Genomic DNA, 15,570 nt, shown 5'->3' with positions numbered 1-15,570 from the left:
TCCCCCATCACCGCGAAGGGGGCTGTGTCAGCGAGGGGCATGGGCCTGGGCAGCACTGCCTCTGACTGCCTTTGTTTCAACCTCACATCTGAGCTCAGTGGCCAGAGGGGCAGAGGGCAAGGCAGGCCCTCCATCTCCTGGGCTAGATGCTTTCTAAGACCATTTCCAGGCAGAGGCAGTTGCCATGGCCCACCTGGAAGTCACATACTCCCACCACAGCCTCGTCTCCTCCTGGGAACCAGAGGCCACAGCAGGTAGAGGGGCCACATCCAAATGTCCGACACCAACCTCTTCATCACTGAGGGACTTACTATCACACAGGGACCCTGAGGTGGAATCAAAAGTCAGCCTGCAGGTGTTTCCCCACTGGGACAATGAATTCCTGGGCCCTGACGCTGCCCTGAGGCTACCCAGATATTCACTCAAGCACATTCCCCAGCAGTGAAAGGCGTGCTCTTGGAGCTGCCCGCCTCGTGGCCAAGAGTTTGCTTGCATTTCATCAGCCCAGCCAGGTCATCTGACCCTGGCTTCACGGCTGAGAACCTCTCTCTCACCCATCCCCTAGTCCTGGCCTTCACGGAAGACCCTGGGAGGAAAGGGGGCGGCAGAACTTGGGCTGGGTGGGGGGACCCAAAGTCCTTCCTGATTACTGCTGAGCACTGCTCTCCCTCCTGCCTCAGGAAACAGAAGAAGTCCTGCCATTCGAATGCACGTCCCTTCTAAATCTGTCTGCGACAAAGAACTTCAGAGTGTCAGAGCCACAACGGGAGCTGTGCCTCTCCTCTGACTCACCCGGTAATCCCTTCGTGTGAAACGTTTGCTCTTTTGTGAAGGGGCTTAAAAATGTGTGTTCTCAAGTGCAAAAACGGGAAATACGAGGAGGGACCCCCAAAACTGGAACTTATTTACAAAAAATTGTGTATTTATCCTTACATGTTTAAACTTCAGCCACCTTCAAAGTATTCTCCATTGGATGCAGTACACCTATCGAGATGTTTTTCCACTGCTTAAACCAGTTTTTGAACTCATTGGTTTTGATGCCTTTTAGTGCTTCTGCCATTTTTTGTTTCACCCCTTCCACATGGGCAAAACATCTTTGAGGACTTCTTTCAGCCAGGGAAACAAAAGCAGTAGCTCAGGGTGAGATCGGGTGAATAGGGAGTGTGGGGCACAGGGTCAAGCCATCTTTGGCCAAATACTGCCTAACACTCAGTGAGGTGTGGGCAGGTGTGCTCATAAATCGCCCAGGTGTGCATCATGAAATGGGCAAATGCACTGAAAGAGTCTTCAAAAAAATTGACTGAAGCCAAATGCAGCCTCTCATAACAACGCCAGCTGGTACGCTGATACAGATGGGTTCCTGGAACACTCACCTAGTGGGGGAAGCCTGTACTCGAGGGGCCTGCCTTTCAGAAGACAATGCCAGTTTTCTAGGGGGTTCCCCCTCATATACCATAGACAGCAAGGAATTTTGTCTTGTTCCTCAGCATGAGGCCACCTCTACCCAGCTATTTCTGGGCAGATTCTTATCTGCCACCACTGAGGTGCCACTGGAAAAGAACAGGCACCCTCTCCAGCCTAATCCATGGTAGTCCCTGAGAACACCCATTGTGGACATGAGTTTCTGAACTCTGACCTACCTCTTGGATGCAAATTTTAGAGACTGAAGGCTCTGTTCTATCAGGACTGAGTCCTGATAGGGGGGGTGCAGCTTGTGGGGTCCTCAGCAGGCGAGAGCAGGGTAGTTTGTTGGCAGGAGAAAGGCTGCCTGCCTTGTGGGCTCACTGAGATGCCCCTTCATGGGTCAGAGGCATGGAGAGACCAGAACTCTGGAATGGGGGTGAGGGCTTTTCTAACAGGTTGTAGATGGAATTGGCTAATAGAGGAGTAGGTGTTACCAGTAGACAGACTGTCCGGAGTGCCAGAGAGGCTCCCCTATTGGCCAAGACAACGGCAGGGGGTGGTTCTTACACTGAGAGCGCAGAAAGCTAGAAATGTCAATAAATAGGGCCTGAGTGCAAAAAGCTAGCAAGATAACTGGATAGAGAAAATAGCCCTACACACCCCTGCTGACACCAGATTGGGGTGGGACCAGGGAAAGGCAGGGACATGTGCCATGGGAGTCCAAACTGTGCAAGAGGAGGTGCTGGACCAAAGAGGCCTGTCAGTCTAGCCTGGCGAAAGAATGGACTGGTTGGGAGGTGAGCCTGGCTGAAGCACGTGAAAGTTTGGGAAGGCTATAGGTCATTTTGAGGAAGCACTTGGCCTGCCCACAACCAAAACGAATATAGCCCCAGGGGAACAGAGGCACGCATGTGCATGCTCTCTCTCATGACTTGCACTCGCTGGGACCTGGACTTGCGCAGTACAGTCGCCTGTTCTCTCCATAGGCCACGTGGCCTTCGCAGCCTGGGGCCCATGGCCTCCAAGGAGGGAGTCTCTCTCTCTCTCTCTCTCTCTCTCTCTCTCTCTCTCTCTCTCTCTCTCTCCCTCTCTCTCTCTGTCGTGCGTGTGCAACGCACTTTTGCCCTCCTGGTGATGCACTGTCCAGTAGGTTCACACGCTCTCCTGAGAGTACTCGATCTTTTGGCCTTGGAAGCCACACGGCCCATGGCCGTGCAGACACCACACGCAGGCTCCGGGGGGAGCCTGAAATGCACAGCAGCCTGGAACAAGCTACACAACCCGGGCTGGGACTATGACTGCTAAGCGGCCACCTGCAGGCTCCGAAGGGCTGTACTTGAAATTGCAGCAGGAAGTCGGGACACTGGTTTTTGTCTTGGCCTTGCTGAGGACAAGGTTGGACGTTTTCCATGGCAGAGACAGGAGCCCACCGTTCTCCTAGGTTGTGCAGCACCTGAATAAAAACCTCTTTCCTTCTGCACCAGCATCTGCCTCATGAGTCTGGCTTTATGGTGGCAGGCAGCCGAATCTCATTGTTTTGTTTTGAGTTACAGAGGGAGTCAGGAAAAGTACCCAAAGACGAAGCTGCCGTGGGTGGGGAACTGAGCAGAGGACATTTCTATTGCCTCCTAGAAGAGGTTTGAAGAGCAAGCACCAATGGGAATACAAGGCCCCTGGGCAGCGACCCAGGCCCCTAAAATCATCTCCCCAGTGCAGGGGCTCTGGGGACTGGAAGACGAGGGTAAGGGGGCAAAAGCAGGTATGAGGAGCTCTACATCTAATAGAAGTTAGGAGAAAAAAACTTCTTACTTTGATCAGGTTAAGTTTGTCATACTGAAAAGAAAACCACAAAAATTAGGAATGAAAAACGGGAAAAAGGGCCCAGGGACCTAGAGCCAAAGTGACGCAGAGCACCCAGCAGCCATCCTACATCAGGGAGCTGGTGGGAGCAGGAGATGGCTGCTGGCTCCCTCTAGTGGCCCCAAGCCGGCACTACAGAGTGGAAGCCGGAGGGTAGTACAAACTCCCAAGGGTCCTGGGCAGTGGAAGTGACCTTTGACGTCTTCCAGCCCCACTGATCTGGTCAGGACTGCCCCCAAGGCCAGCCTCAGTGGTGCAGTTTCAGATTCACAGGGGAGGGACGCTACTGATCCACTAGTCCAGCCCCCACAGAGAGGCCCACAAAGACAGGGAGGCCTGAGGAAGAAGACAGACACTAAGCGGGAGGCCAGCTCTGGGGGCCGTGGAAGCTCTCTCCATCCCCCTGAAGAATAATGAGGTCGCCTCCTTTATGAGGTGGACTGAAACAGGGCGTGCGGTGGCCCGGCTGGGATAACTCTGAAAGGAGCTCCAGCCCCCAGCCCCCTTGCCACAGAAACACGTGGTCTACCTGAGACCATGCCCCCATCCTGAGAGGGAGGGGGTCTCTCCCCACCACAGGAGCACACTCTCCTCTCTCCACCTCACCTCCACCACTTTTCCTCACTTCCTGCTCCCAGCCCTGACCTGGGGAGCACCTAATTCTAAAGTCTGTGTGTCCTGCACACGAATTTCCCAGACCTGGGGTATCAGGTGCCCTCGCCCACAAGTCAGTCTTGTTTTAACTGCACTCAGAGGATGGTGCTGTTGGTGGTGATGGTCATGACTGGTGGGAGAATGCGCTGGGGAGGCGGCTGTCCAAAGCCTGGGACTGGGAGACTGTGTGTCCACTGGGGCTGGCACTGCCTCGGCCGCGCTCTTCGGAGGGAAGGCAAACTTGAGTCTCTCAGGCACCTCCCCCTTAGCTCCTTATGAAAGGGGCCAAGATTAATGCTCCGTTCACACTCAGCTCATGGACCCTTCTTCATGCCCCAGCCGCCCTTCGGAAACCTCGGAGCCCTGGTCTGACTGGGTGCACTGGCTCTCTGAGACAGGTCCCAGCCACCCACTCATAAACGAGCCTCCTGCCCCTGAACTCCTGGAGCCCCCCAATTACGCCTGGGCTTCTGCTCTAGGGCTTGACTGTGGATAATCCAAGTAGTTTCTTACCTCCCTTCTCAGGACTGTGTTCTGCCTGAGGATGGGGAGTCTGGTTTCACAGTCTTTTTCCAAAGACCTACTTGGGAGATTTTAACAAATCCTCACTACTGAAAACTCCCCTCAATCTGCCACCTGAGGAAAGGAGGCACTCTGAGTGGTGCTAATGACCACAAATACGAATCTCTCTGCTCACCGACCGCCTTGCTGGGCAGAGGGCAAGGAAGCTTGGGGCTTCCGCTTAGGATGGCAAAGCGCGCAAAGACTGTGGGCAGACGCAGAGAGATGCAATAACCTGATGCCCCTTCTGGCAACATCTGCTCTCTCCCCAGCCGGGGTGTGAGGGGCTCAAGAGGGCAGGCAGGGGCCATCTCAAAGCTCTGTTGCCAGACGCGCCTGCACCCACAGAGAACGCCTCCTGGTTTCCTCACTCCGTGTGGGGTGCTTCGACTGTCCACAGCCAGCGCCAGTCTTTGACAGTCCTTGGAACCCAGATGTGCTTTTAGCCCTGTCGCTGTTTGTTCCTTCCTCCGGAGAGACAACAGCTGTTCGCCCTCCTCCTCCCCAAAACACTTACAGAGTCGCTTGAGACTGTTATGAAGTCATCCCTTGGCTTTCTTTTCTTGAGGCGATAACCATCCTTTCCCGGTGGGGATCACACCCTGACCCTGACACTCTTAAGACACCTACTGCTCACCCTCCGCTCCTTCCCAGTTCTCCTCAGGCCTCAGGGATCCTGGGTCCCGAGAGGACTCGGGCACTGGAGCTGGCCATGGCTCTGCAGAGCCTGAAGGGACTGCTACTGATGCCCACCAGCCCCAGGTGTGGCGCCATGCCCTGCTGGGAGGAGATGCCCTGGTGAGCTCTCTCCAGCCTTTAGGGAACATGAGGGGCCCCAGCTGGCAATGGGTGGGAGGGGCACAGGGTGCTCAGGCTGGTCGACTCTTGGAGGGCAGGCAGAGGGAAGGAGGTGCCAGGTAGGGCCCCCAAGGTCGTTCTAGTGCATCATGGAACTCACCTAAGGGAATTCACGACCCTCAATCAGGGAATCAGGAATCACTCACCAAAGCAGATCTAAGGGTGTATCAGTACTGAGGCCCCAGTGGAAAGAGCCTCCCTCCCCTAAAGGAATGAAACAGCCGTGGCCAGACTCTGCTTCCAGCTGGCACCATGTAAGGAGGGAACAGATTCCCAGCCCCAGGCAGTGTTTGGGGAGCAGGCAGACATGGGGGAAGGGGGCGAGGGTCTGTTCTCCGACTCCAGGTGCAGAGGAAATGGTCCCTCGGTAACGTCAAGCCAGCCTGCCGAGGGCAGTGGGGCCGGCCTTCTGGGAAAGGGACCAAGCAAGACAAGGGCCAGAATGGGCGGGGCAGAAGGAAGGATGCAGTGCACTAAGACAATTCCACATCGGAGGGGAGACCACAGACAGAGACGAAAGATGGCTTACTTTTGAGAGGCGCTTGTGAGACTAAGACCATGCATGCAAAGAAGGTATTTGGGAAATGGTGAGGAAGAAGAGGAAGAACAAGAAATCAAAAGACAAATTCAGGCGGGATGCCCGTTCCCGTGCCTCCCGCCACCTCCCCCCCCACCCCCCGGCCATGCCCCCCCAGGGCCTGCAGTCCAGTGATGAAGGAGCATCTGGACACATGTGTGCCCCGCATCCCCAGGACTGAAGGGAAAAGAACCCCTCTGGGGCACTGGACGTGGCCCAGCCCCAGGGCTACTTTATGCCTATGCTCGGGCCAAGTCTCCCACTCAGGTGGTCATGCTGACCACGTGGGAGGGGTGGAGAGGCTCTGTCGCCAGGTCCTGGAACAGATGCATATCAGATGGAGGCTAAGGAAGGGAAAAATGGGTGATGGCCAGGGCGGAGGTGGAAAACAGCATTCTGCCACGCTCCCTGAAGACTTCCTGGTACTATAGTCATCCCAAATAAGACCTTCTTCTACCTCAAAGTTGGGACAGATAAAAGGGGGAAGCAGATGACCCCTCCTGATCCCCGGAGCTTCCCTCCTCCCCATATCAAGGCACCTGAGGTTCCCTAGTTGCTAAGGAGAGTAACAGTCATGGTGGACTTCTTTTACCAGTGCCCGGCCCCTCTCTGGGCGCTTAGCTGGGAAGATGAAACGTAACTGGGGGGCCCCCTGCCCGCCCAGCCTTGCCTCGCCTCACCTCATGGAGGGAAGACTATCCCTGGGACACTATGGTCCCTCCAGGATGGGGCGGTCTCCCTCGTGGTCCCCAACACCACCTGCCCCCTGGGCCAACAAACCAGCCAGCTCACCTTGGAGTTCTTGCCTGCGCTCCGGCCGGACTGCGAGGAGCAGCTGCGCTGCACGCCCTGCTCCGGCGTGGACGGGGACTTGTCAGAGGAGTGGTCCGAGCCCTTCTCCACCATGGCGTCACCGTCAGCGCTCTGCGGGGTGGGCGAGCGAGACCGCTTCCGCAGGATCGGGGAGCAGGCCGGAGTGCTGCGGTTGGAATTACTGGCAGTGCTGCAGGGGTACAAGGAACGGGGTACAGAGGGCGGAGGAGGAGAGACAGTCCGTGAGTGACTGCAGGCCTGGACAGTCCCAGAGGGCCGACTCAGGGAGCCAGGACTTGGGGCTGGGGAAAACCAGGGAGAAGAGGGCCCAGCTACGCTCACTGCACCGTAGTATTGCTGCTGGCCAGAAGAGGGCGGTGGTGTCCATGTGAGATGCAAGTAAGACTAGGAAGGGGTAAGGAGGGCAATTGGACATTTAGGTGTCCGTCTGTTCGTCCATCCATCCATCCAACCATCCGTCTGTCCATCCATCCTAATAATTTTAGAGTCCCTATTATATGTCCAGAACTGTCTAGGAAAAAATAGAATTTAAGGGCTGGAAGACTCATTTGAGATCATCAGCTCATTTTACACATGTGGCAAATCCACTTTTTACATTTTGTGTGTCAGGTTTTGTCCATTTAAATAGCAATAATAATCCTACGTTTCAAAGCATTCACATACATATTATTTCACTGGGTTCTTAGATCAAATACCATGATCCCTATTTTAAAAATGAAGACCAATGCATGCCAACGAGAAGCTAAGTGTCCTCTCATCGATCACAGAGGGTTTACAAACAAACTTTGGTCTTCTGATTGGTGACTCACCCCCACCACACTATTTCCTTGTAAGCCATGTAGGTCCCTGCTTCCCTGCCCAGGGTATACAGATGAACACAGCAGCAGTTCCTATCTTCCGCATTTCCTGCCTCCCGAATGCCCCTCCAGCAGATGCCCTGTACACCAGATTCACTTCCAGCAGCACTTACAAGTGGTATAAGTATTTACTATTGGGTACTAGCTTGTGCTCTTAATGGACTGGAAAGAGAAGAGATGAAAGAGCACACACAATTATTAAATGCAGGTAAGGTCTGATAATAGGTGTTTGCTTTGAGAGAATGAAAGAAAGATGGAAAAAGGAAAAGGCAGAGTAGAAAAGAAGACAGTGGAAATGGGAAGGAAAGCAAGTGCGAGCCTGGAAAGGCAAAGAAGCACAAGGCGAGGAAGACGAAAGGCAAGGGTCCCCCTCGGCCACTCAGCAGTCAGAGAGCCAGGACAGGCTCTGGAAACCACGGAAGCCCAACTGGGAGGGCCCTGGGGTTCGCAGTGTCCTGGCCTTCCCCAGCAAGGGCATCGTGGGGTAGGGATCCCTGTCATTTGCATGAAGATCCAGCTGCAACATCCGATGTCCCATTGGACCCATTTGTAATGAAAATCATGCCCCTTTCAGCAGAATCTTCCACCTGGGGATCCTTTACAAAGAGAATGGAAAGGAAGGCCCAGAGCCCCACCCAGCAGCTGCAGGGAGGGCAGCAGTGGGGAGAGGGCAGTGTCCCAACTTTCAGAAGAAAACTGATGGAGGGAGGGGGAAAAGGAGACCAGAGAAAAGAAAGACAAATGTGACCACAGGATGTGTGAAGACTCATAGAACCCAATGTTTTGCTCTATCCCAAAACAGAATTTAAATTTAGAAACTCACTTATTATACTAACATGAACTGTGATTTAGAAAATGAGGCTCTTAGGTTCTCACCCCGCCCACACCCTTATCCTCTGGCTCTCTGAACTCATTTGCTACACGAACCCTAGGAAAGGAAAAGATGTTCCTTTTCCTCAGTTGGCAAAGCTGAGCTTTCAGGTGGTGGACGTAGATCTTGGCCCACACCCTTGGGTGGGAGCTCCTGAAGAGCAGACTCAGGTGCTCACCTTTCTGGGCAGCCTCCTTTCTCTGGGGCCAACTGGAACCCACAACCAAGTTTTAAACTGTCTTCTAGGATTACTTTGCTGGTTTTCGGGGAGAAGCACCAGAGGTGGCTGATACCTAGCACATTCCCATGCCAGACACAGGACATCTTCCCACATGGGGATTTCAGACTCAGGAATGGACAGGATCCCTTCATCCTTCCTCTACTCTGAATCCCTACTGAAACTGTCTAAGGAGGGGGAATCCAAGCACAGGGTGGGCAAAATATTCTCACCAAGAGGAAACTCGGCCCAGGTATCCAAAAGCCACACGAATGTCAGACACTTGATCAAAACGCCCATCACTTCCTCATCTCACAGGGGCCCCACCTCAGCGGTCCCTATCTACGCCACCCAAGACACCTAACAGCCTGCTTTCCACCCATCAGTCCACAAACAACTTAGAGTTTGTCATTTGTCACTTTGGCCTCTGTGCCTGTAAGACTGTTAATCACGTGTGTTCTTGAAAATCTCCCCTCCTCCCCCTGCGACATACACTTCTCCTGTTTTCCCTCCTGCCCCAGTCACCACCCCCTCCTCTCTTGCTGCTCCGAATGAAATGCAGTCCTTCTCCAAAGGCTGCTCCTTCTCTGCCCTGGCCACCTCCTGCTTTCTGTAACTTCAACTATGCCTTAGCAGGGACTCCTCTACCTGCTCCGGCTCTGCTCACGCCGACTAGCTTCAGTCCAACAGTCTGCAGCCGTGAGGATGTTTTCTCCAAACACGGGTCTCAGGAGCACCTCCCACTGAAAACCATCTTTTCTCCCGGCACCTCCCACTTCCTATTCTCAATAGCGTTATCACTTCCTGCAAACCCACCTCCACCATCTCACCCCCCAAAATGTGAGTCCCTGAATCTCTCCACTTCTATTTTGGGAAAGCTCCTTAGCCCATCCTTTCCTTCCTCCTCAGGGCAGTAATTCAGGTTCTCAGCGCCCTCGACTCTTCCAATAGCCTTCCATGCGGTCTCCTCCAACTCCTTTATCTTTTCCATACTCATTCATGCCTTTGTCATGAAATCTGTCTAAATGTAAGCCAATATTATCTTTCTGCCCGCTCCTGGGATTCATAGTAAAGTCTAAGATCCTCAGAATGGAATTCAAAGTTCTCTGCGGAAAATAGCTTGACACTTACCTATATTTCAATACTTTCTCTCTCCTTATACTTTCCTAGAGAGTTCCTGTGTTTTAGTCCTGCCCATCTTCTCAGGTTTTCTTTTATGCATTCTCATGCTGTTGCCTCCTGACTGCCATGCTGTTCACTCACTGCCTGAGTGTGAAGAGTTCTTGTCCTCCATATCCGCCCTCTGGAAGGAGTCTTATCCCTCCTGTGAGACCCCATCTCAAACCCACCATTCTCAAGCAAGTCCCCTGAACCTCCACCTCTGAGCTTATTACAGCAGGTAACACATTCTGCCTGGAGGCAGGGACCTCCACGCTTCCCACGGTGCCCAACACGATGCTCCAGAAGTTGTATGTGCACAGCAAATGCCGACTTGAATCTCTTTGTGAAGGTCGTCACACCCATCCCCAGTACCATGACATCTACCAAATCTGTACCAACAACCTGTCAATATTAACAAAATAGCAGAATGTTTGTGAACGGTTAATTTCTGGCATAGTGCCAAGCATTTAGTAAGTATTATCTTATTTAATCTTTCCCAACCAACCTAGGAAGCATTAATGGATATTATCATCAGTCTTGTTTTTCAGTTGCTTAAATTGAATTACTGACTCATTCAGCGGTCCCCAACCTTTCTGACACCAGGGATGGGTTTCATGGAAGACAATTTTCCCATGGGCCACGGACAGGGCTGGGGTGGGGGGTGGACAGGTGGAGGAGTTCAGGCGGTAATGCGAGGGAAGCTTTGCTCCTGGCCCGCTGCCCACCTTCTCCTGTGCAGCTTAGCTCCTAACAGGCCACGGACCAGTACCAGCCCGCAGCTCAGGGGTGGGGACCCCTGGATTTAGTGATTCACCCAAAGTCACACAGATGGGTAAGTGGCAGGACAGGATTTGAAACATTGGCCTATCTGATTACAGAATTCATTCTCTGAGTCAAGCATTCAGAAATGTTTGCTTGCTGGGGTAGCTGGGTAGCCTGGTGAGTGGAAAAAAGAAGCAATGAACTTCCTGTCTCTAGTCTTCAATCCAGTCTCCACTTTGCTGTCAAAATGAACTTTCTAGAAAGAAAATGCGCCAACTTTGACCATCCTCTTCTGTGGTCAAAGCCCTCCATGGTTTCTTCCCAGACATCCCCCCCAAACCACCTCATGTTCCGCGCCCACCTGGATCCTTCAGTATACAAGATGGTTTGGGAGCTTTAGTTCTAAGTCAGCAAAACCACTACTAGACTTGGTAGGTTCCTCAAACCCTTTTTAAAGGCATCCCATTATCCTGTACACTTGGATGCCCTGCTGAGCAAATGAAACCAATTCCCATGTATCTCATAACCTGCAGTACTGTGTCTTCCACACGAACTCTAAGACGTGCCATTAATCCGACCCTGCCACCGTCATTAATAACAGTGTGGGCTGCATTTCAAAACCTCGGGATTTTAAAGCTAAAGATGACCTCAGAGTTGCTGCAGAAAGGGAAGAAAGACTCATGTTGAAGGGGCTATTGGATAAGATTCCCTTCCAGAGTTTAGAATTAATACACCCATCTCTTAATTTCACTTACAAAATCCCTGAGAATAGGCAGGGTAAGTGCCTGGCCAAGGTCATACAACTTCCTGTCTGGATCTTCCATTCTACAAGCATTTACTGAGCACCTGGCATAATGTTAGGGTGTTCGAGTTCAAATTAGTGATTAGGAAAGGGTCCTGTGCTTGGGACATTACAGTCAGGAAGAGCTAGACATGTGCTCTGCTCATTTCAGCATAAGCATGAGTGGGGTGAGAGGAGAGAGTAAGGAAATCTTAGCCAGACTGGAGGGTCCAAGGGCTGCCTTAAGTTATGGCACTTGAGACTTAAGCTGAGTTTGGAAAAATGTGTTAGTCAGCTGAAAGGACATGATAGTGAGAGAAGAGAATGTTCCCCAAAAGAAATAAAAACCCCAATATGAACAGAGGTGGGAAGGCCTAAATAGCATGCAATACACAGAGCATTGCAAGAAACTGTATGTTCCAGAACGTAACATGCTTACGCTAATGCTTCAGATGGTCCTGTAATCAACCGTCCCCAACAGGAGGTCCCCTGAGCCTCGCAGCAGCCACCTTTAACCCATCGCAAGGGGTCCTTCACTCGCTTCCCACTCCTCCTATTTGTAAGGCCCCCAGCAAAGACTGTTCCATCCACTCCTCTCCTGGGTACCTTCCTGACAAAGAGTGCTGCCTGGAGTTTGACTGCAATACTGCCTACTACAATGTGATCCTACTTCCTATGGTGAGGTCTGGCTCCAGTCCTTGAAAAACAGGGACATATGGGATGAGGACGAAGGCTCCCTGGGCCTTCTGCAGCGACTCCCTGAAGCGTCTCCCACCCCCACTCAAGACAGGGGAGCCTTCACACTGCTGTGCTTAGCTTTCTTTTCCCACCCTTATGCCCTACGGGCACAGGTAGATTTTGACAGCAGGCCAGCTCCCTGGGCAGCCACCCATACATTGTACAGAACCCTGAGCAGAGCAGAACAGTTAGATGCTGTTCCAGAGTTGCTCATTCAAGTTAACTTGTCCTCAAGGAAATCAATTATTTCTGCCCAGAGATGGCAAAATACGTGCCTGTCGTGCGACGCCCCTGCGCCCCCACCTCTGGATCGCAGCCACTCCTTCCCCACTCTCCTCCAGCCACGGAGTGCCACTGCCCCGGCGCTTTCCCAATCCCACCCAGCCCCCACCCAGCCCGGACACTCCGTGTTCCCTTCACTGCTGCCCCAAGCCCAGTGCTGGGCCTGGGCGACCCCACACACAGCTGTCACAGTCTCAGTGCCAGGGCGAGAGGGGCTCCGGTGAGACCGTCTGATACCCTCCCAGGCGCCCCAACCTAAGAGGAGCATTCAATTAAAAATCTAGAAAGCTGTTTCAAATGAAACCTTTGTTTGCTGAGGGCCTCCAAGGTCAGGATTAATTGCCATTCTGCAGTGTCAGCAGGCTCAGGTTTGAGTCCCAGCTCTGCCACTTGCTGTGTGACCTTGGCCTCTAAGCCTTGGTTTTTCTTATCAGACGAATGAGAGATACTAATACTTATCTCATAGGGCTGTTGTATTAAATGAAATAACATTAGGTAAAATATTTAGTGCAGTGCTTGATATATAATGCTCAAAAAGTATTACAGAGGTTCTATTACTACTACTATTAAAAGCCTTTTATTCCTCTCTGTAAAACGTGGAACAAGTATTCTTGCCCTCTTACTTCCCAAACATTATTTCCCATAGTGGGGCCCAGATGCACCTGGGGTGGTTCCTTAAAGTGCAGAATCCCAGGCCCACCCTCACTCAATTAATGACCATTTCCAGGGGATGACCTTATGACCTTGCATTTTAAATAAGCGCCATCACTGATTCTGATGTACTCCAAAATTTGAGAGCTACTGTTCCCAAGGCCTAATCTTACATGTATTAAGGATTAGTAACAGATCTGCTCCCGATGACTGAAACCTGCGTACAACTCTTTGAATCTATCAGCTGTTCAGTGTCTACCAGGTGGGGAACTTGCTGGAACAGAGAGTCAGTTGAGCTTGTCATACAAACTGCCCAAGGCGAGGAACCTGGGGCCGACGGGGAGTGAGCATGAAGACACAGTTCTCAAGGCAGGGCTACCACTCGGTACCCAGTGGGATAACGTCACCGCCTTTGGGTATAAAAGCCTGACAATTAACAGCAGAACCCACTCCCACATTACAGGCACATCATCCCTCCTTGCCTTTGGCAGCATCTAGTTAAAGCTGATTCTGATACCTAGTGGTACCTGATTCCTAACAGGTGACTATCCTGTTATCCAGAGACTGAAACACTGCAGGTGTATTTGCATGACATTTGCATGAAATTTACATGCTCCTGCAAATGCCTCCCTGAGGGCTGTCCACCGAAATAGGTTCTAAATTCAGAGTTCACTGTGACTCCCTGAAGGTGGCTGCTTCTCAGCTGCTTTGTGTTTCTGTGTGCCACTTAGCAGTGTCTCTGTACCCTCATAAGGCTGCAGCACGGGCGGTGGATAGGACATACCCAACGAGAACTTCGTAGAGGGGGAAACAGCCCGAATCCCAAATCCCAGCAAGGTCCCAAACACCCCTTGGACTGGCCTCCTTAGAAAGCAAAATACCAAGTCACTTAATAAAAACACCTTCCCAGACCCGCTCCATTCCTTCTTATAACATCCTGGGCCTCCTGGTTTTGGGCCCCTTTACCCACAAAAATAAAGCCACAGTCCCGGGACCCCAAGAGATGACGGTACAGAAACAGGGGCAAGGGCGCGCCCCACCCAGCGCTCACTGTCACAGCAGCAGCGCAGGCCCAGAGAGGAGCACAGGACCACCGCCAGCAGCACAGTGTCAGTCTCAGGGCTCCCCCTGCCCAGGTGTGGAACCGCCCTTCGTGCACCTGTCACCTGCACTCTAAACCTGGCAGCGACTCCACCACCGGACCAGTTCCTCTCCTACGGGAGAGGGGCTGTGCCTCCTGCGCAGACCTGCGGGAGCTGGTTGAGGAAAGGGGGCCACACGCGTCCAGGAGACATGCTTTTTGTTGCTGCTTTGTTTTTGTCTGTTTGATGGTGTAGAGCAGCGATTTTCAGCCCTTTTCATCTCATGGCTCATATGAACTAGTTGCTAAAACTCTGGAGCACACCAAAAATTGTATTTTTTACCGATCTGACAAAAAAAAAGGTATAATTTTGGTTCATTCACACTGAATGGCTATTGTGTTGACTGTTGTCATTTTTTTATTTGACAATTGAAGGGAAAAGAGGTCAGTGCCCCTGACTAAATAATCAGGTACCGTATACTTTCAAAAGTCTTGTGGCACACCGGTTGAAAATCATGGGCGTAGAGGTTCTGTTCCCAACTTATGTTAAAGTGGAGTCTCAGCCTGGCCCCAGCATGCCCCACTCAGGTCTGCATGTAGCAGCAGCTGCTTTTCAGCAAGGGGCAGGGGAGGAGGGCGCTCCTGAAGTAATGCCTTTCTCCGTGTGGCAGTTCACACCGGGCAACGCAGGCCTCCCGCAAGTGCCGCAGGGCGCGATTTTGACAGAGGTGAACATCTTGTGCTCTCGGTTTGGGTAGCTTGCTGAACTTCCCTGGGGGCTTTCCAAGTTGGGCCTTTCGGTAAAGTACACAAAGTGTTCAGGGACAGGTTCTGTCTGTCCTGAAATTTGGAACCAGGAAGTGGAACGAGAACTCATTCCAGTTCAGATCACTGGCAGAGAGGAGACAACTCACCGTGAAAGCCCGGCAGCTCTCCAGACTCACCAACGCGCCCCTGTCACCCAGACGTCGCTCGCAAGGCCCACCCCGCCCAGGCCTTACGCTTGCTCAGCACCCGTCCCTCATGGTGCCCATCTTTGTAAACACTGTGTAGATAATTAAGGGCACTTCCTGTGGCCAAAAAGCTCTGCTTACCCATTTCTCCTTCCCTGTCTTATTCAAGTATCTACAGAAAATTGAAGAAAAAAATTTTAACTCTTGCAAGGGGAATGAAAGATGACAGAGCCCAGATAAAATGTTGCCTCCCGCTGACTAATTAATACACAGACACATTCTCATTAGGGATCTACATAAACCTGGAATGAATTACTTGTTGTGGGGAAAGTCCTAGCTAGCAGTGCCTTCAGCTGTTGATGAATTTATTGACCAATTAATGTAAGGGTCTTTGGCCAAGCAGAGCAAAGAAGAACCTCGGCTACCCTTTTGCTGGTGTGCTCGGTCCAGAGAGGTGATGGGTGGAGG

The 15,570-nt window shown here is 52.1% G+C and overlaps 1 protein-coding gene across 3 annotated transcripts in view; it reads right to left on the bottom strand.

Moving 5' to 3' along the window:
* The window catches only part of GRAMD1B (GRAM domain containing 1B), a 156,898-nt gene that overhangs the window by 38,694 nt on the left and 102,634 nt on the right, over window positions 1-15,570 (bottom strand). For 2 of the 3 annotated variants that reach the window (XM_053928102.2, XM_053928105.2), the window contains 3 exons: window positions 6,707-6,917; window positions 5,867-5,887; window positions 3,214-3,237 (listed from right to left, as the gene is read on the bottom strand). In XM_053928102.2, the coding sequence (XP_053784077.1) occupies window positions 3,214-3,237; window positions 5,867-5,887; window positions 6,707-6,917 (256 nt within the window). The remainder of the gene's footprint in view (window positions 1-3,213; window positions 3,238-5,866; window positions 5,888-6,706; window positions 6,918-15,570) is intronic. The other variant, XM_053928103.2, reaches the window with a different exon arrangement.

Source organism: Desmodus rotundus, chromosome 7 (assembly GCF_022682495.2).
Source record: "Desmodus rotundus isolate HL8 chromosome 7, HLdesRot8A.1, whole genome shotgun sequence".
In the NCBI taxonomy this organism is placed as follows: Eukaryota; Metazoa; Chordata; class Mammalia; order Chiroptera; family Phyllostomidae; genus Desmodus; species Desmodus rotundus.
This window is presented reverse-complemented; position numbering and strand designations above follow the sequence as displayed.